The 18484-nt window shown below is 35.9% G+C and overlaps 8 protein-coding genes across 8 annotated transcripts; 3 read left to right on the top strand and 5 right to left on the bottom strand.

Annotated features, from left to right (window-relative positions):
* Nucleotides 1-1513: 1513 nt before the first annotated feature.
* Tsp_02740 (palmitoyltransferase ZDHHC15) lies at nt 1514-1844 on the top strand. Its single transcript, XM_003379020.1, has 2 exons — nt 1514-1605; nt 1670-1844. Exons 1-2 carry the CDS (start codon nt 1514-1516, stop codon nt 1842-1844), a joined length of 267 nt encoding a protein of 88 aa, XP_003379068.1.
* A 108-nt stretch (nt 1845-1952) lies between these two features.
* Nucleotides 1953-3544, bottom strand: Tsp_02739 (protein asteroid). The gene is made up of 4 exons (XM_003379019.1): nt 3355-3544; nt 3026-3150; nt 2581-2728; nt 1953-2077 (listed from the first exon to the last, which is right to left on the bottom strand). Exons 1-4 carry the CDS (start codon nt 3542-3544, stop codon nt 1953-1955), a joined length of 588 nt encoding a protein of 195 aa, XP_003379067.1.
* A 1131-nt stretch (nt 3545-4675) lies between these two features.
* Nucleotides 4676-5423, top strand: Tsp_02738 (chelonianin). The gene is given in 3 exon segments (XM_003379018.1): nt 4676-4681; nt 4692-4917; nt 5140-5423. The coding sequence occupies 3 exon segments, from the start codon at nt 4676-4678 to the stop codon at nt 5421-5423; spliced, it is 516 nt and encodes a 171-aa protein (XP_003379066.1).
* A 1280-nt stretch (nt 5424-6703) lies between these two features.
* Tsp_02737 (heparan sulfate glucosamine 3-O-sulfotransferase 5) lies at nt 6704-7720 on the bottom strand. Its single transcript, XM_003379017.1, has one exon. It carries the CDS (start codon nt 7718-7720, stop codon nt 6704-6706), a length of 1017 nt encoding a protein of 338 aa, XP_003379065.1.
* A 2691-nt stretch (nt 7721-10411) lies between these two features.
* Tsp_02736 (vacuolar ATP synthase subunit e 2) lies at nt 10412-11177 on the top strand. The gene is made up of 3 exons (XM_003379016.1): nt 10412-10559; nt 10630-10826; nt 10854-11177. Exons 1-3 carry the CDS (start codon nt 10412-10414, stop codon nt 11175-11177), a joined length of 669 nt encoding a protein of 222 aa, XP_003379064.1.
* A 1019-nt stretch (nt 11178-12196) lies between these two features.
* Nucleotides 12197-13473, bottom strand: Tsp_02735 (reticulon-4). Its single transcript, XM_003379015.1, has 7 exons — nt 13464-13473; nt 13310-13351; nt 12921-13128; nt 12646-12854; nt 12493-12578; nt 12279-12314; nt 12197-12214 (listed from the first exon to the last, which is right to left on the bottom strand). The coding sequence occupies exons 1-7, from the start codon at nt 13471-13473 to the stop codon at nt 12197-12199; spliced, it is 609 nt and encodes a 202-aa protein (XP_003379063.1).
* A 242-nt stretch (nt 13474-13715) lies between these two features.
* On the bottom strand, nt 13716-15369 carry Tsp_02734 (conserved hypothetical protein). Its single transcript, XM_003379014.1, has 4 exons — nt 15337-15369; nt 15015-15190; nt 14487-14648; nt 13716-13776 (listed from the first exon to the last, which is right to left on the bottom strand). Exons 1-4 carry the CDS (start codon nt 15367-15369, stop codon nt 13716-13718), a joined length of 432 nt encoding a protein of 143 aa, XP_003379062.1.
* A 305-nt stretch (nt 15370-15674) lies between these two features.
* Tsp_02733 (octanoyltransferase) lies at nt 15675-16861 on the bottom strand. The gene is made up of 2 exons (XM_003379013.1): nt 16282-16861; nt 15675-16201 (listed from the first exon to the last, which is right to left on the bottom strand). Exons 1-2 carry the CDS (start codon nt 16859-16861, stop codon nt 15675-15677), a joined length of 1107 nt encoding a protein of 368 aa, XP_003379061.1.
* Between the last annotated feature and the right edge of the window lie 1623 nt (nt 16862-18484).

Raw genomic sequence — 18484 nt, 5'->3', positions numbered from 1 at the left:
ATAAATTTAATAACCATTGATTTCATTGATTAATCATGCCTGTTTTAAACATAAACAGAAGTGCAATGCTGTATTCATTTCAAAAGGGAAAAATTATCCCATTGTTCGAATAAATAATCATTCAAATTGAATGATCTTTCAATTTACTAATTATAAAGCGATCGATGATTGACGCTGATAATAGGAAACTGAATTCAAAATTTCAAAGCACTGAATCACATTACACGATTTGCATGAACAATGAAAGTAAACATTCGAGAGTAGCAGTGTTTTGAAATCAATAAAACAAATCACTGATGGGAAAATGCGAAAAAATTTTAAATGACAGTTTAATCTGCGCAGGAAATCAAATTAAACAACTGTGATTAAATTTGAAAAAAAAAGCTCACACACAGAGAAAAATTAGCAGCATTTCTATGAAATAAACTTTAACTTTAAACAATTACAACATTACTACTACTATTTTTTAATTTTGTGAAGTTTTATTCATTTTATATGCAGTTTGCTTTATTGAAAACTTCATTTTCAAAATCGTTAATAGGAAGAGTTTGTTATTAATAAAATAAATTTAAAAAAATATTTAGAAGAATATTAAATCAAGTGAATTATTAAATATTACAATTTGTAAATTATTTTATCAAAAAATGCACACAATTCACAATGAAACCTGCAATAACATAATTTGCTTACTGTAACAGTAGATTACTCGAAAACGCCATCGTCGTTTTTATAAAATAGTTTCACACTGTCTGTTACAGGCGCTGGAATTACTGTTCTGTTTCAGCCAGTTACTAAAAAAAAATTTTTGTAAGTATTTTATGCCTCCACGATTTTCAGTGTTGTCTTGATTTTTTGTCGCTGTTAGAAATCCATTAGTGTTGACAGTGCTTGTGATTTTGATAAGAAGAAATGAACTGACTGAACCCACTTTAACGTGAATACTTCAGCTGATGATTCATGATAGTAATTCTTGATCAGGTACGATTGGAATTGTATTGTATGTTACTTTTGCTTTAGTTTTCTTTCCAAATTTTGTAAATTCACTTCCACATTGTCCAAGTGAAAATTTCACCAAGTCTTTTCAATACTGTTTGTTCTTCATTCAATTTCTGGAAACTGCCAGTGATGAAAATTCAGACTGAAAAGCATTTTTAGAGTTCAAAGTGCAAATTGTAAAATGGAAGCGTTGCCAAAATTTGATCTGTTCGACTTTGGCAAACGTTTATTTCATTTCGGACCTATCGCCAGCTTGGCACTTATATCTTACATAAGTATTGTGACAATTTTTTCTGCCATCACTTGGTGGCCATTAACCGATGGCTTTTTTGCTTGGCTCAATGTTTCCTTTTTCACGTGGTGCAGCATGATGGTGTTGAGCAACTTCTTTTGCGCCACATACTTTGGTCCGGGTTTTCTTCGAAAAGGTTGGGCACCGGTAATAACAAATGAAATCATACCTTGTTCGTTTCATAATCCTGAAAGTAGATTATCAATTGCATATACTGATTTTTAGATGAATCACGGTGACAAAAAATACTTGCAATATTGTAAATTGTGTAAAGGTTACAAAGCACCTCGATCGCATCACTGCCGTAAATGCAATCGGTAACAGATCATCTGATTTCCTCCTAGCCGTACTTACGCACACAAGTTGTTATTTGTTGAACAGATGTGTGTTGAAAATGGACCACCACTGCCCTTGGATAAATAACTGTTGCGGCTTCTTAAATCATCGCTTTTTCTTCATGTTTCTGTTTTGGATTGTTATCAGTTGCCTTCACGCGACCATTATTCAAGGATGCTGTATATATAAATTTATGTTCAGCGTATGTTTCAACATTTGATGATTCTCATTCATTCAGTTTGCTTTTTTTTAAAAAAAAACTAAATTCTATTTGGTTCAGAACTGGTATTCAGTGTACTACAATCCGAAAAGACAGCATCTTAATATATCATTGCTGTTGTTCATGTGCTTCAGCATCGCCTTGACACTTGGAGTGCTCATCGCAGTTGGACTGTTGTTCATTTGTCATCTGAAACTCATCCTCCGCAATCGTACCGGTATTGAAGTGTACATCTGTGAAAAGGTAACTAAAAATAGTAATAATAATTCAGTATTATTTCTGAAATTGTCTCTACATTTCACATGCAGGCAAATTTGAGAAAGCGCTCAGATGAATTCGTATATCCATACGACCTTGGTTGGAAGGCGAACTTTCGTGAACTTTGGAGACCGTCTGGAGATGGCATTTGTTATCCAGTGAAATGTGGAAGCAGTCAGTACGACTTGACGGTATTAATAATTTTCAAGGTTCCAGTGATGATCACCATTGGTTGATGATCAGTGTTGTTTTTTCAGATTGAGCAACTTGAACAGAAGAGGCAGAAGAAGAACTTTTCCGAAGAATACGAAATCGTCCGTGCTTACAACGGTCGTGTATGGGCTTTCAAGCATGGATTTTCCACTTGTGCATTGCAGCCGTGGCTTCTTCACGAATTTAGACTTCCGGTGGCTGTTGGCGAACGGGTGCTTGTTTCTAGATGGAGCAGTCATTGGATGTACGGTATTTTGATGCTAACCAATTGCGGAGACGAATGCAATTGCCATAACATTCGGCGTGGTTGGTTTCCAAAGAGTTGTGCTCAATTGGTTGAAATGTCCGTCGACAACAGTCTGGTGGAGAACAACAACTTCAAGCGGAAATTGTCCTAGCTCGTAGATCGCTGACTGTGAAGCGAATTTTTAAATTGTTCTGCTATTGTTGATATTTCTTTGTTTAATTTCTACTTAAACAATGAACAACATCAGTTTTTAAAAGAGAAATTTGAATTGTATACAAGAAAATAACAACAACAATAAATGGAAGATGCTTCTCTCACAGAACAATGCATCTATCTATCTATCCATATATATGTATATATTTAACTGTGTATCGATCCGTCTGTCTGTACATCCCATCCATCCGTTGGATCAGTTGTTTTTTTCTTCAGTTTTTTTGTGCATCTCAGCCTGGGTAAGATTTACCATGGTGATATCGTCATCGTTTGACGGTTCAACGGAAACTGTTTCCATTGAGGTTGTCGGGATGATAGTTGGAAGATCAATGAGACCGTCGCCGGATGCTTCGGCTTCGTCCTTGCCGTTAATTTCTTTAAAATCTTCGTTTTTCTCATCTATTGAATAGTTTGAAATGAAATAAAATCTCATTGAAGTGTGACCCATAGTAGCATAATTGTAATTAGCCTTTCAATAGCAGATGAAAATCTACGATTAACTTTTGTTATTAAATTCACATCACACAACCTGTGTATATATAAGTGGTGAACCTTATTCGATTCCAAAAAAAGACGAACCTTTCTGAGAAATTGCAGCAGTTGAAACGATGCTGTTGATCATCACCTTTTGTGGTTTTTGTAATTGATGCTCGTTGCTAATAAATTCTTCAGCCATGTCGACTTCTGATTTGTACGAAATTCTGGGGATATTTTTCAAATATGCTCGTTCACCTTTGTTCAGATGTGCCGAAAATATCTGGCAAACCATGCATCCTATAATTACAATAAATAATAATTTTTCTCATAAAATTTATTCCACAAAATTAACACAGAATACCCAACAATGCAAACGTCACTTTGCTGTTCAACAATAACATTGCACACAGTTTTGTGTGTAATGGTCAACGCAGATGCAGCTCCTGCTTTTTAGCATGCGCTGGGCTGCCGTTCGGGTTACCGACTGGCCTTGTGCGGTGGTTGAAGCAGGTCACACAGTGGCCGGGAGCGGGAAAAGTCACGCTTAAAATGGGCGACATCCACACAGCCAACCCTGACATGGTAAAAAATATTTCAAGACACGATGAAAACGGCCTCTTCATGTTTCTCAAGTGAAAAGCTTTTTCTTCAACGAAAAAGTCAACGAACTTTTCAATTAAAATTTATTTCAAAAATGAATCATAACTCAATGAACTCAAGAAAAGAAGGAAAACTTATCAAATAACAACAATAAGAAAAAGAAGAAGAAGAAGAAGAAAGATATTCGTGCAATAAATGAAAAATACATTTTTAATAAACTACCTGAGAATATTCAAAAATATCGCCAATTTTTCATTGGTGGATCAGTGAATTTACAATTGTTTTGAAAAAAAAGATTTTCAAATATCACAAAATTTTCGTACAACTCTATAAATAGTGTCACCCAGTTTTGTTCATTACTTACTTACTTACTGTCCTGGTCACTCGTGAAGAAAGCGTCAACTGAGAAAGAAGCACATTTTCTAATTCTGACCTATTCTTTTCAATAAAATATAAATTAAACTAAAAATCCATCCAAATAATAAATAATAATAAGGATAAACTGAACATGAAATTCAGCTTGAAGTGAAAAATGTACCTTTCCTTGAAATAACCCTAAGCGAAATAATATGCAATACGTGATAATGTTATTCAAATTTTTATTTTCACTTATCAATTAATCGAATCGCTTGATTAACCATTTACACCAACAAAGCAGAAATACAGTCGATTAAAACACTTCGATTAATAAAAATTATTATCATGTTGCACATTTCCAATATTCTGTTCTTTTTCCTTGTACTGGTAAGAAAGATGAATTTAAATTAAAAAGAAGAAAAAAAACTGCCATCATTTGATAATGATATTCATATATGCTGTATATATGTATGTAATTTCAGTTTCAAAACGGCCACCAGATTTACAGTATTATTAATGAGTGGAAAGAGGTATGCTCTTTGCCAGCCGATGTAGGCCCTTGTCGAGCAGAGTTCAAACGCTTCTTCTACAACTCTGAAAAAGGTGTGTGCGAAAAGTTCACCTACGGTGGTTGCAAGGGAAACGAAAACAATTTCAACTCTTTTGAAAAATGCAAACTTCATTGTATGACAGAAGACAAGCAAGCTGGTAATGCATATTTTAACATAATGTCTTCTTAATTTGTGAAAGCAACAAAATTCCCCTTTAATTAAGCAACATTTCTAACAACAATACTTGCTCATTACGTAAGATATATTCATATGAATATGAAAATGAAATAAGGATTGAAAAATTTTCCAATTTCATCATCATCATCATCATTATTACAAGTTGCAATCAGTTATTAATGGTTAGTTGAATTTTTAACAGAATCAAATGAAACAAAAAATCCATGCCTATCAAATCCTTGCCCTGATGAAAATGTTTGCCTGCTCAATCCGAACGATTTGTCCGAGTACATTTGCATACCTATGAAAAATGGTACGAAAATTGAGAAAATGTCTGATGGGAAAACAAAGCCGAACGACTGTCGAACGACCAAATGCAGCGCCTGCCAAGAATGTGTTATCAGCACAGCATTCTGCGGAGGTGAAGTACCCTGTGACCGCTACACATGTGTAGGTAAGAAGCACAACAAAATATGCATAATATAATAATCATCAAAAGCTGTTCTGTTTTGTCTTATTAATCATCTTTCACTTGAACATTTGAGAAAATCAACATTGATAGGGTTTTTGAAAATGATTAGTGAACAATCCCAGTGCTAACAACATGCGCATATTTATAACCAAAAGCAGAGAGGTAGTTTGAAAGCAAGCCTAAGTAAAAACACAACCCTCTTTCCCAAACTGAACTCTAGGCGTTCAGCATCACTTGCCAACAGCGGCTTTGAAAGCATCATAACACAGACCGGTAGAAATGGATGTGCGTTTTAATTCATTTAAAGATGATAACATATGTGAAGAAAGTTGCCGAAATTTCAGAATAGCTGCTGCGCACAAGCAAGTCCAATCAAAATTATTAGTCTATCAATTTTCGAGGATTATGTTTTCTCACCAAGAACTAATGACGTACGTGTATGTAAGCGTTAATACCTATTTTTAAGTGCCCAAATAACTCGGTTAGCATAATGCTGCAGTCATTGGTGTGAAAAAATAGAAAAGCAAATGACGCTTATGCAAAATGTTCAAGCACGTAGAAATGTCAATTTAACTAATCAGTGTTGGCAAAAATACCGACAAACAAGCAAGCGAGCGAGTAGAAATGATGAATTTGTGAAAGCATTAAACGTGGCTAGAACTGAAATCCATTAGTGAAAATTTTGTTCGTTATTTTTCAAGGGTTGCGTAAAATTTTTCATTTTCAAAGCTGCAAACGCAAACAATCCCCATTTTGCTTAACAAGAAGAAAATAAAATAAGCTGAATAAAAAAATGAGCTTCAAGAAAACAAGCATGTGTGCAATCAGTGAAGGAGAATTTGTCCGTTTATTATTTATTTCATTTCCACTGTTTTTGCTCATTGATCAGAGAGAGGTTGAATTTGAAATTTTCAATTGCAGAAAAATGTGGGCTTTGCGAACGTTGTTCACCGGAAACCGACAATTGTACAGCTATTGAATCTCGACCAGGTCGGTGGTGCAAGGTATTCAATCCTTGCGACAACCGTCAATGTCCAGCGTATCCAGAGGCGGTTTGTGTTCGAGACGAGTGCGACTGCTTTTTGAGCGAATTTCGACAACGCGATGGCACGCCTCTTACTTGGAAGCAATGCCACACACAAAGCTGATTCCATTGGCAACGTTGTTAGTGTTAAGAAAAGAAAAATTAACCATCCATAACAACAACACCAATAATAATGTTGATGATAATGCTGATAATAACAATAATAATAATAAAGGTGATTGATTGTTCGTTACATGGTTGATTGATTGACTACCAGTTGAAAGTGCGATTAATGAGCGCATAGAATTGCTTATTGTGCGGTTGAAAAAATTCTTGAAGCTTCTGTCGAGCTTCCACGCTCACCCTGACGTGCGCTCTGCCTTTGGTGTTGCCCAAACAGGACGGACCGTCGACGGGATGCACGTAACAGTAGAACCCCTTTGTACGGTTGAAGTAGAGCTGTTCAGCGCCAATATGCGGTGGCAAGTTGAGAAATCGTTCCACAGCACGCAGTTCAACAATCGGCTCCTCAATTAGCCGATCTCCGTCGGCAATGTGAATCTGATCAATTGGAAAATAAGCCAACCAATGGCGCAAATGCAACGCATACAAGCTGTTACGCACCGGCTTGTAAGCGACCCGGACCGAACCGTCTCTGTCAAAAACGGCTTGTTCAAACGTCTGCACCAGCTTACCTTTCGATCGCTTCGTGTGGACCACCTGTGTGAAATCGGATATGGCACGCACGACGGGATTTCGAACAATTAACACAAGTCTCATCTTGGGATTCAGCCGGTAAACTCGACTCGGTGCCAATAAGCTGGTAAAATAGCCGGGAGTTTTTTCAATCGTCACTCCGCCCGAATGGTTGGCCAAAGGCATCTGACTGCGGTACCAGCTTAAGCCGAGTTCATAAGCGGTATCGTTGTCGAAAAAGTGCAACTCTTGGGTAACGATGCGCAATTTGGGATGCAAGCTGAGAAATTGCAAAAGAGCCCTTGTACCGCATTTTCTGGCTCCGATGATTAAACAAGTCGGCAATGGGCGTGGTTCATACAAGAAAAGATTGATCTCGTCGTCGAGCTCAAAACGAACGCAACAAAACAGGCACATCAACGTGATGCCGATGAACAAATAGCAAACAATGCCTCCATTGTTCAAGTACAACAGCTGCGTGTACGAATGCATCATTCCACTCAAAGTACAATATGCACATCGCTGATTTGAAACGTAACGACAATGAAACAATTTCACCATACGTCCTGGTACATCGTTCGGATTCTGCATTTCGAGGACCCAAGCTCACTTTTCTCCCATGTAGCGTGCGTCTTCTGTATGTGTGNTGTGTGTGTGTGTGTGTGTGCGTGTGTGTATGTGTGTAGCATGTGTGCACGCCGTTCAAAGGATGTAAATTGAACTGAACGCGATAAGCTATTTTTTCAAAAGCCCTTTTTGCACACAACAGTCGTCGTATGTCGATCAGAGGAACGGCTGCCAACAACGATGAANTANTCACTATCACCTGGCATTCTTTGCTTTGCTTTNGAATAATTCATTCGCACAGTTTCTTCTTATTCCACCCAATCAGAACAGAATGCGCTCGACAAACTCACCAACAATAATACTACCACAATCACCGACCCTGTTGGGAGAACATGTCCCGCCCTGCTCATCCCAACTTTTTAAGGATTGATAAAAATTTTTCCACAACCAGCGTTTCATAGCAGAGATTTCAAACATCACAAGTACTAAATTATGGTTGCTGCAATTCCACCCAAATCAACTGAACCCTCTCCAGCACCCGATCACCAANTTGATCAATTCAACGTAGCAATGATGCAAATGCATCAACTGACATTAAAGATTGTTGGCATATCGTTCAAAAAATTCTAGTTTCGTCACGTTAAAACAAAAAAACACTTTTCCCAACCTATTTATTTGAAGATGAATAAAATTTTGTTCTTTTTCATTTTTGCCATTCTCACAGAAATAAATATCGAAATTTGTCAAAAATAAATAATATCTGTCGGCACAGAAAAGTAAAGGAAAAGAAAACTACCATTCTCAACAACTTTAAATCAATTTCAGTCATTTCCGCTCAGCCCGCCGCTCATCAAACACTAATGAATAAAATAAGCTGCAATCTTAAAAAAGAAAAAACATCATTTTCCCCCATTTGATGACATTTCTGCCCCATTGAATTTAAATGGTGAACAACGATGACAACACTAGTTTAGCAAATTGCTGGCAAAGATATTTTTTCAAAAACAATTACAGTACACCTATAGTATAAAAAATAAAGTTCAACAGAGAGCGCTGTTCAAATTTTGCACATTTCTCAATTTGCAAAACTGAAATGTCCGTTTATAGATTGAACATGTTGAAAAATAACTCTGACAGCCAAAAGACAACTGCTCAGCACTGCCTCGATATCGAACATAAATTGAGATTATTTCTCAACGTCAATCTGATTCTCTTCTCACGTTGTCTACTTTGTTGCAAAGACAATAATTGCAGCTGAAAAACTGAAGCGTTTCTTGGAAATCGTTAAGAACTGCCTTGTGCAATGCAACAACGTGATTTACTTCGATTGAAAATTAAATGATTCGTAATAGTGGCCAACGTTACTTGAAAACCCTATTAGCGAATGACAAAATGACAAAGCTGAACACTACAATTTGAATTGTCGATTTTAAAATTTTCACACCAGATATTCAAAAAATGACAATAAATTTGTTTTAAAATGAGAAAATTACAAAAATACAAGTCAACGAAATGCAACGCTTCGTTGTTTCCCTGGGACAGTGAACGGGTCCCTGTTGAAGAGATACTGTAAAATTTGCAACGGAAAAAATCAATCAGTTCAAAGAAAAAATTGTTTCCTGTTGCATGAATCGATTCAAAATAAAATGACCAAAAAACACTGAAGAAAATCAATTATCAACTTATTACTGAACTGAGAATTTTTGCTTGATAATGAATGTGTCGCGCAAAGATACTGATAATGCGTATCAATATTATGCAGCATTAAATAAAATGTCAATAAAGAAAATAAACAATTAATTCACATTGCAACAAAGCTTGCAAAGAAGAAGGCAAATATTTGCAAATCACAATTACAAATAAATTTGAAATTCGTCTCCCATGCGATTATCTTAAAAATAAATTTTCAATCTGATCTTTCCAAAACGTCAGTTACTCAACGGACAAAGTGCTGGACAAAAATTCAAAATTCATCACTTACCTGAATTCAGCTTGAGCATTGAAGTGAGCGTTGAAAATTTTAAACTTCTTTCACTGACCGGTCTTGGAACGACGTATCGTCATGCTTCAACGCAGAGTAGAGTACAATGACCATTGATAAATAAGTAAATGTTGACTGAACATATCTGTTGAAGAAAATGCTATTTTACATTTCGAAACAAAAAAAGAAGGAAAAAAATTGACGCACAGAGCTAAATAAATCTCGACAATACAGTATCAAAAATAATCAAGTTATTGCATAATTAAAGAAAATTTTTTGTTGACAGTTTACTGTCACTTTGAACTAGTTTTTGCTGTGATTTCTTTATCGATTAAAAACATTTTATTAATTAAAATTACTTTTTATTTTTACAGTATTCTTCATTTTTTAAAATTAAAAACTGTGAACAAAGAGTGCGAATCAGTCCTCGTTTATAAATAAACGTTTTTTATTTTTATTGTTACTACAAAAAGTTACATCACATCACATTACATCACATCACATCACATCACATCACATCACATCAGATCACACACGTATAAATAACTAAACATTTTCAGCAGCTTGTGCAACTAACTATGCAAGCTACTGTAAAAGCAAACAGATGTTGTATTCTCTTAGAAAAGGATTGTTTGCCGTACAGTGAGATGGATAAGCTTTTTTTCAAAAGGGCAGTCTAGAAGTGAGCATGTAGATACGATGAGGCAGACGGGATTGCGTGTAAGTTGGCAATGATGTGGGAGTGCCGACGAACGCCAGCGAACTACCTCCACGCCAGAATCTCAAGTAACGTTCCACTGACGATGGTCGTTCGTAACTGGTGCGTACATACGGTAAGCTTCGGTCGACAAAGCGCAGTCTTGATCGAACATACTCTCCCCCGTAGGCGCAAGATTCTTTCAAATAATCATTTCCATAAGAATGAGAAAATTGTTTCCTGTTATTAAAATAGACATCCTTGTAAGCTGGACAGTAAGATCTGGTGACGTACGAAAATATGGGTGGTTTGTTTTCAGCAGGCTTAGCGCAGCAGAGGTTGGTCATGCTTCTTCTAAACTGGTAAGGAACGTACGTGTTCAAATACCAATTGCTTGTGGTCACTTTGCGCGGCTCCATGACGTCGATGTAGCGAGTGGCGACGCGCAAATCGTACGGTAACGCGTGCGACGGACTCAGGCTGCTGTACGTTGGGGAACGCTTCAAACCGCTCACGCCGACGTCGGCTTCACGAAAATAAGTCAAGCTAGCCGCCGAAACGGACCTGGCAAGCTTCCTGGGTGCACCGAACACGTCGCTGACAATCCGATCCAACGTGTCCCGTGGTTTAGCTTTGACATTGAAGCCGTACGTCGGGTATGTGGACCACCATCGTGTTCTGTGCTCAATCAGCTCGTCATATTTATTCGACACCGATGGTGCCATTGTTCTGCTTCACCACCACAACCACCACCAGCAGCGGTAGGTAGTAGTTGCCCGAAAATTCTTGCACAACTAATATGATTCGATGATGCTGCTGCTGTTATTGGTACAGCAAAGAAGAACTTGCTCATCTGTTGCTGCTTTTCATCATTAACATTGTCGTCATCATCAACATTATTACTATTGTTGTTGTTGTTGTTGTTGTTCATCTTCTTGCGTAATAATAGCTTTGCAGACCTCACTCGCCAAAAAGATGCCATGCTTTATGCAAATTACGTCAATGCGTCTGCAAAAATCACAGCATCGTTGCATAAGCAGCCGCTATTCACCTACTGTTTTTTTCTCTAAAAATTAGAATACATAAATGAACAAACAAACATATACATACATATATATATATGTGTGTGTGTGTAAGTTTATAAATGTCAGTGAATAATAATGGAGGGATTTCCCTTTGAAGCAAACAACTTTGTCCGTTTGAACAACAAAATCAAATACGAAATAGCACAACAAACTTGCTGCTCTAGCTATTGCTTTCAACTTTTCGATAAAACTTTTAGTCGGTTTTCTTCGTCAGCTGATAAGTGAATCTGAACAACGTGAACAACAACTGCGCACAGCTGAGCCATTTTTCAACGTTCGTTAGCAATAATTTTTCAACGGCTGTTTCTAATTATAATGAGAAAATAAAAACCAAATAAATAAATAAATACATATATCTACATCAAAAAAATAAAAATTAACAAATGGAAATTTTATTCAAAAGTATGTTTTTTCTTCTTCTTTAATTATGTATGAACAGCAGCAACAAAATTATGCGACTAAATGAGAAAACCATAATGACAATATTTACCTCATCATCTTCTGTTCTACACTGCATTCACATTGCAGTAACATGCAAAATAATAAACAGTGATATTTAAAATAAAAAAAATTAAATTAAAATCTGTCACACCGCCCTATTCTCAACTATTGAAAACCAGCAAAAAAAAGAGAAGAAGCGCAGTGAAGAGAAAAATGCCTGTACCGGCAGAACAAACAAACAAGAAGAGAATTAGCAAATATACTGCGCAGCAAAATGACAGAAAAAATAATTAATATCAAGAAAAAAAGAGAACCTTAAAAATAAAACGAGAAAATCAAACAAGCACCAAAAAGAAGACAGAATAAAACAGAAATTACGGGAGAAGAACTGCCGTTGGCAAGCAGGTTCTTGAACTGCAAAAGAAAATATAATTATTACATAAATATGATATATAAAGTTTTATAGATTGACTATGAGAAAAGATGAAAGTGCAAATGATCATTTATTTCATTGTTGTTTCTTCTTCTCTTCAGAATGAATTAGATGCAAAAATGGCATTTTTGCATCGACTGTCTTCAAAATTGTATCAACCTTAGCTGTGACCATATTTTTGTATTTGTTGATTGTATTGCCGTGCTTTTCCAATAACAATGGAACAGTGAACGCGTAGATCAATGCTAAATATTATAAATAAATAAATAAATAAATAAATGCTGTACATTTATTGAAAAAAGAAAATCTCACCAAGAACAGCCAAAGATGAAAGTGACAGCCAAGATCCAACGTAAGTCAACGACCAAAGCATGACAAATAGTTTCAAACTTTCGAAAATTTTTTCCAACAAAAAAAGTCGTTTCAAATTGTCCAAGAATTTTTGAATGAAATCAACAAACACATCAACTTGGCTATGCAACCGTTCTGCAGGAAAGGAAATTGTATTCTCTAGATAGGGTCTGAAAAAATGAGAAAAAAAACAATAAAAGCAAAGTATGATGAGAGGGGAAAATCAAAATTCTCACTTGAATGGATCGACGTGCTCTTTGCCGTGTAGCCGTGCAGTGACCAAGCTGTACAATCGAAAACCAAGAGAAGCTGCCAACGCCAGCAAACCAGCGTAGGCGATGATTAGCAAAGCAGAAAAATACCGAAGCGATATGAGAGTTATGAATAAAATGGCAAAGATTACGCCTGACGCTACAGGATCTTTCCAGCATAGTATATCATGAACTGAAACGACAAAAAAAACCAATGCATTAAATGATGGAATAACAATTCAGTTTCCTTTGCTCATCAATCGATGATGCACAATGACAAACAAGCTCAGAGAAATCTATACTCAACCAATTCAAGCACTATTCCAAGATGCAAAGAGACTTAACTAAGCAAGCATTATAATAAACTGAATGACCGACAGAGCAATCATTTGCTGAATCGATCATAAGCCAACACGCTGTAAACAAACTGTTGCATAAACAATGCGTTTGCAAATTGAATTGAAAAACCGATATGAAAGCACAACATTACATGCTTATTGTACGTTTGCATGTGCATAAATTACTTACTTGATCTCATCTTGCGCAGCTAGCTAAATGGCAACAATCTTAAAATAATATAAAAATATCCCACAGAGTGAATGATGGATGAGCTGGAAGTCGAGCAGAATGCCAATTTGCCAGCGATCACGATCGAATTACTACAGTGAGAAAAGCGCGACCTGATGAACAGGCGTTTTGCTACAGAAAACCGCAAACAAGCTTATCAATACAACAGCGACACCTGATTTTAAAGTTGAAATCAATCAGCCGATATGAGAGTTAAAATTTATCCTGGGTATCGACAGTAGGAGTATCGTTTAAGTGAACAGCTGTCTTATAGCTGCAAAATCAGGAAAACAACAAAGAAAGAAAGAATAGCCAATAGTGTTTGTCGGCAGTTGCAGTTGGAAAACACGAAAATGCAAACAACTGAACTTTTCTCTATAATTTTTAAATTATAATGATTGTGAAAAAACAAATATTAAAAAAATAATAAATAAAACAAAAAAAAATTCTTAATTAAAGTTTTTAAAATTAGAAAATTCATTCAACAACTTGTAAATTAATCCACTTGATTTTCAAATACAGTATACTAAGTGATGTATCAATTGTTATTATCATTCGTAAATAATAAAAGGCTATGAAATATGAGTCATTGGGAATGATAAAGAACAGATGAACAAAAAATGATTCATCTTGTTGGAAGAAATTCAAATTAAAAAATAAGAAAAGCTGCAATTGCAATCGAACAACAAACAAAGATGCTGAAGTGTAAACACGTATTATAATGATAGCAAACCACAAGCGCGAGACCTAGTTAGTTCACCATCAATGAAGACGAAACAGGTCCAGAATTGACTAGTGCCAAGCTAAACACTGGTTAAACTGAAATATCTACAACACATGCTGGTAGAACATGGAAAAATCAATGGAGAAAAACATGCATGGAAGAAAACAACCAGCTGTAAGTGTGTTCACAAACAATGAACTTGCAATTTCCGGTGAGAGGGTAAATATGCTAATTAGTGCAATGGTTGAACATGAGCTTACGGCGAGGTTTGTTGTTGATCAAATTCATCACGCTGTTGTGCACGGTCGTACAACCACGGCAGATTCCTTGCGACAAAGCGGCCATCGGAACCAGTATACAGATCAGGCTGATTAAACTGGAGACAATGGCAGAAATAAGTCGAAGAAACACTTGGGATAAACCTTCAACAAAACAAAAACAAACACCATTATTGATTCATAAATCCGTCGATAAGTCTGTTTGTTTTCAATAACGAATATGTTAAAAGTAAATTGCAACAAAGCAAGCATTTAATGCTGCACAACAAAGTGGCAACCGGTGCAGCTGGTTGCAACAAACAACGGGTCAATATTTCTGAACGATTTGAACATCTTGTCACGTGTAATAAAAATGAAAATAAAATAAGAGTGCAACCAGTTCTTTCTACAGAACACCGTATAAAAGATGGCAGGTACTTTTTGCATCACTTACCCATTTTGGTGGCAGTAAAAAGTCTAGACAATCGGACGCTTCTTGTGCGAGGGTTTGCTGATCAATTGAAAGCCAACCACGGCGCGCTGTGACGAAACTCCAACTCGAATGTGTGAATGCTTTGTGGACGAAAATCGACGGCTACGATCAATAATAATCCAAGCGCACGCTTCGAATTGTGTCGACCGAACGTTATTAGCATCGATTGAAGCGCGCGAATCGTCAAAAATGTCGCATCCAATTCAAACTCAACCTGAGCATCACTTATTGAATTCAAATTTTCTAATATAATTAGACCACTTTTTTTTTTAAATTTGAATTTCAAATTCAAAATGATAAACATGATTACAATGTGAAAATAAATATTAATTTTTAGCTACAAATTAAAACAATAAATACCTCAGTGTTTTGTTGACGTTGTAAACGAAACATTACAAATGAAACAAGGTTGAAAATTATACCTGTCGAGCAGAGTTGAATTTCAAAATTGTTGAAAAGTTTGTTCGAGCATTTTCAAAATTATGAAATTTTCAACTTTACATCTGTAAACAGCTGAGATGTCAGAATTGACAAAAGCCACCACCTTTCATTCATCCATTTAAACTATTTCTGCAAGTTTAGTCATTGTCATGTCAATTTTCATAATTAAAAGAGAATAAAATTCTGAAACATGTTTTTCTGGACGAATCAAATTCAATTTCTATAATAAAAAATTAATTGTTTGTTCGTTTTGATCATCAATACCAGCACAAGAAATATTGAAAACAAGCTTTATCGATAAATTTCATAAGATGAGGAAAATTGCGATACAATTCCATATAAAATGTCGGATCAGCAGTAACCGCTTTCAAAAGGAACATTTCTGGTGGTGTGACAGTTTGACAAGCTTTGTCAACTGTTGTTTTGGGTGGTTTCGAATTTTCTACATCGACAAGCACTGTTGCATTGGAATTGGAAATGGAAAATTGGTCGTTCTCAAATTGGTAATCCTGTACAACATTATCCCACAGTGGGTTTTCTTCGGCCGCGAACTTGAATTTCATCACATTCAACGCTCTCCAGTTGCAGCCGTTCATTTCTGGCTGCTTCATTGGATTGAAATGCACCAAATCATTCACTTCGAACAAATCGAACAACGTCAACTCTGGCGACGTGTAATTTTCACAATTGGAAATGGAAAAGAACACTCGACCCAATGATTCGGACAAAATGTAGCCATAATGTGACGACAATTTCACAATATTACCAATTTCACTCATCACATCTGTGAATAAAACAGAAAAAAAAAACATAGAAACACTGCTGCAATTGCTGCTTTTGAAAATAAAAAAAATGAAACCTTACTCATTTCGCCAGTGATCTGCTCATTGGCAGGCCACACAGCCGTCGCAACGTATGCACAATCGTTCACTTCCGTCTGACGTACCGCATTAAATAAAACAGTCTGATTGTTGTAAAAAGTTTCCATAAAAGATGCATAAACAACTTCCTCGCTTCCCATTTTCAGCTCTTGCAAATATGCCAAATGAGCACCCAATGGATAATAAATTTCTCCATAAGTTTCATTGTAAATGAACATCGTTCGGTCATGAATGTCGACTATCAGGCCAATTTGATTGGAAATGATCGAAGGAAGTGAACTGTTGGCCAACGCTTGTTTGGCGCTCTTCTTCAACGAAACCGCCATCCACTGGCAATCTTTGGGACCGAATTGGTTGATCGCTTTAAAGTGGACAACATCGTCGACTCGAAGTTTCGAAGAAATCGCCGAATCTCCGTGGCTGTCGTCGCCTTCGACGATCATTACACTGCCGGGTACGTAAATGGAGCCGTATCGTTTGGAAGAAATAAATGCAAACGACTCCTCAACCCGACATACTATTCCCGAACCAGAAATCTTATTCTGACTTGTACTAGCTGACATCTGTTCTGAAACGGCAAACAAACAAACACCAGAATTGGAAAAGCAATATAAATACAATTAAATTAATGAAAGAGTACTGTAGAAAATAATTTAACTGAAGTCAGGTTTCATATGAAACATTTTTTTAAGTAACGATAAAATTAAAGTTCAATTTTGAATATTTTCATTAAAAAATATATATAAAATAAAATTTAAAAAAGTGATCAATTTCAAGACAAAAAATGATGCGTGGCAAATAAAGATGATTATAGTAGAATGGGCTTTCAATTTTGCATGAGAAAACAATTTTTTACCACGTCAAATTGAAAGGTAAAGTGTCAATTGTACTTGCTTCAGTGTCACTATTCAGTTCTACGCTGCTTGAAGAAGAAAATCATTTCAAACAGAAATACGAATGAGAAATAAATCAAATCTAGCGATAGCATCACTGACTGACTGTATTGACTGAATAGAACAGCATTTCAAGATAACAACAAAAGAAATACAAAGTTTAAAACTGAATCAAAAGTGAATGAATAAAAATGCTGCAATAAACATAAACAATCAAAATATAGTATGAGAATTGAACAAGTAAACAACATGAAGTTGTCATTAATATAACCAACGCAACAAGTCAACACAATAAGCAACAGTTGCTTTGTTTAAAACTTATTACAGTATGATATTATACTGATACAAAGGTATGTTTAATCAAACAATTAAAAAGTGAAGTAAAACAGTAAAATTAAACTTTTTTTGAAAGTTCATTAAAGCCTTTGAAAATTATTTATAATATCTAATATACTTTATGATACAGAAAAGCGTAGCGGTAATTTTTTGAAATACCCTTTGATTGATTTTCAATAGTTTTTGCTTGTCGATGAAGAATTGATAAAAATTAAAGTGAATGTACGATTGTTTTCACATGATGCAGTTTAATTTTCGCTTTTTTTGAAAATGTTTCCACCCATAAGCACGCGGGCGTTGAGTGAAAATGCGGAATGGAAATGCACTTTGGCATTCGAGCATTCAGATTTGCGAAAATTGCGAAATGAATTGAAATTTTCAAGCGTGGAGGCAAAAAAGAAAATAGAAGAAAAAAGATACATTCAATTCAAAATTTAATAAATGCACTGAAAAGAAAGGAAGACAAATGAAGGGGAAGAAAAAGAAATTTTTTGACATGTCGTCGTTTGTGCTGCTAATGCCATTTGACTAGCTCGATTTAAGCGGCGCAGTGGTAAAATGTAAAATTAGCATTAAAACGATCGCTTCGGCCGGTTTGTTGGTTTTCCATCCACCCTCTGAAAATCTTGGCCAACCAATTGTTTTCAACAGCGTTCACAAGTTCGCAATATCATGTCACGTGAAAGCTATTTGGGAACGGAGAAACACGTCAGCAAGAAGAGAAAACGGATACCAGCAAATTTGCAAGGATTGGTTGAGAAAAATGATTCTGCAGCCAAATCGATGATGGATAAAGAAGCCGCGATGCGGAGAAGAAGAATTTAAAATTTCCACTTCTAGTTTTAGCTTGGAGCAATCTTTGAACACGTTTTATGGAAAAATCGAAATGTTCATCAACAAGTCGATTTTTTTGCAAGAGATTCTTCATTCGTAAGCTTGGTTTTTGTTGTTGTTGTT

The sequence above is a fragment of the Trichinella spiralis genome (assembly GCF_000181795.1).
Source record: "Trichinella spiralis strain ISS 195 chromosome Unknown Scfld2, whole genome shotgun sequence".
Classification (NCBI taxonomy): Eukaryota; Metazoa; Nematoda; class Enoplea; order Trichinellida; family Trichinellidae; genus Trichinella; species Trichinella spiralis.
The sequence above is the reverse complement of the archived record's forward strand: the minus strand, read 5'-3'. Positions and strand labels throughout refer to the sequence as shown.

Excerpts from the sequence above, each read along its gene's own strand:
- Tsp_02740 (XM_003379020.1), top strand. The coding sequence starts at position 1,514 with ATGAATCACGGTGACAAAAAATACTTGCAATATTGTAAATTGTGTAAA. Across the intron at positions 1,606-1,669 it reads CACTGCCGTAAATGCAATCG|ATGTGTGTTGAAAATGGACC; the intron begins GTAACAGATCAT and ends TTTGTTGAACAG.
- Tsp_02739 (XM_003379019.1), bottom strand. The coding sequence starts at position 3,544 with ATGGTTTGCCAGATATTTTCGGCACATCTGAACAAAGGTGAACGAGCA. Across the intron at positions 3,151-3,354 it reads TGCTGCAATTTCTCAGAAAG|AAATTAACGGCAAGGACGAA; the intron begins GTTCGTCTTTTT and ends AAGATTTTAAAG. Across the intron at positions 2,729-3,025 it reads ACGATGACGATATCACCATG|TCAGCGATCTACGAGCTAGG; the intron begins GTAAATCTTACC and ends TTCGCTTCACAG.
- Tsp_02738 (XM_003379018.1), top strand. Across the intron at positions 4,918-5,139 it reads GACAGAAGACAAGCAAGCTG|AATCAAATGAAACAAAAAAT; the intron begins GTAATGCATATT and ends AATTTTTAACAG.
- Tsp_02737 (XM_003379017.1), bottom strand. The coding sequence starts at position 7,720 with ATGCAGAATCCGAACGATGTACCAGGACGTATGGTGAAATTGTTTCAT.
- Tsp_02736 (XM_003379016.1), top strand. The coding sequence starts at position 10,412 with ATGTGGGAGTGCCGACGAACGCCAGCGAACTACCTCCACGCCAGAATC. Across the intron at positions 10,560-10,629 it reads GATCGAACATACTCTCCCCC|ACATCCTTGTAAGCTGGACA; the intron begins GTAGGCGCAAGA and ends TTATTAAAATAG. Across the intron at positions 10,827-10,853 it reads CGAGTGGCGACGCGCAAATC|GCTGCTGTACGTTGGGGAAC; the intron begins GTACGGTAACGC and ends CGACGGACTCAG.
- Tsp_02735 (XM_003379015.1), bottom strand. Across the intron at positions 13,129-13,309 it reads AGCAAATGATTGCTCTGTCG|TTCATGATATACTATGCTGG; the intron begins GTCATTCAGTTT and ends TTGTCGTTTCAG. Across the intron at positions 12,315-12,492 it reads AAAATATGGTCACAGCTAAG|TTCAAGAACCTGCTTGCCAA; the intron begins GTTGATACAATT and ends TTTCTTTTGCAG.
- Tsp_02734 (XM_003379014.1), bottom strand. The coding sequence starts at position 15,369 with ATGTTTCGTTTACAACGTCAACAAAACACTGAG. Across the intron at positions 15,191-15,336 it reads AACGTCAACAAAACACTGAG|GTTGAGTTTGAATTGGATGC; the intron begins GTATTTATTGTT and ends AGTGATGCTCAG. Across the intron at positions 13,777-14,486 it reads GATCAACAACAAACCTCGCC|CTATAAGACAGCTGTTCACT; the intron begins GTAAGCTCATGT and ends CTGATTTTGCAG.
- Tsp_02733 (XM_003379013.1), bottom strand. The coding sequence starts at position 16,861 with ATGTCAGCTAGTACAAGTCAGAATAAGATTTCTGGTTCGGGAATAGTA. Across the intron at positions 16,202-16,281 it reads GCAGATCACTGGCGAAATGA|ATGTGATGAGTGAAATTGGT; the intron begins GTAAGGTTTCAT and ends TTTTATTCACAG.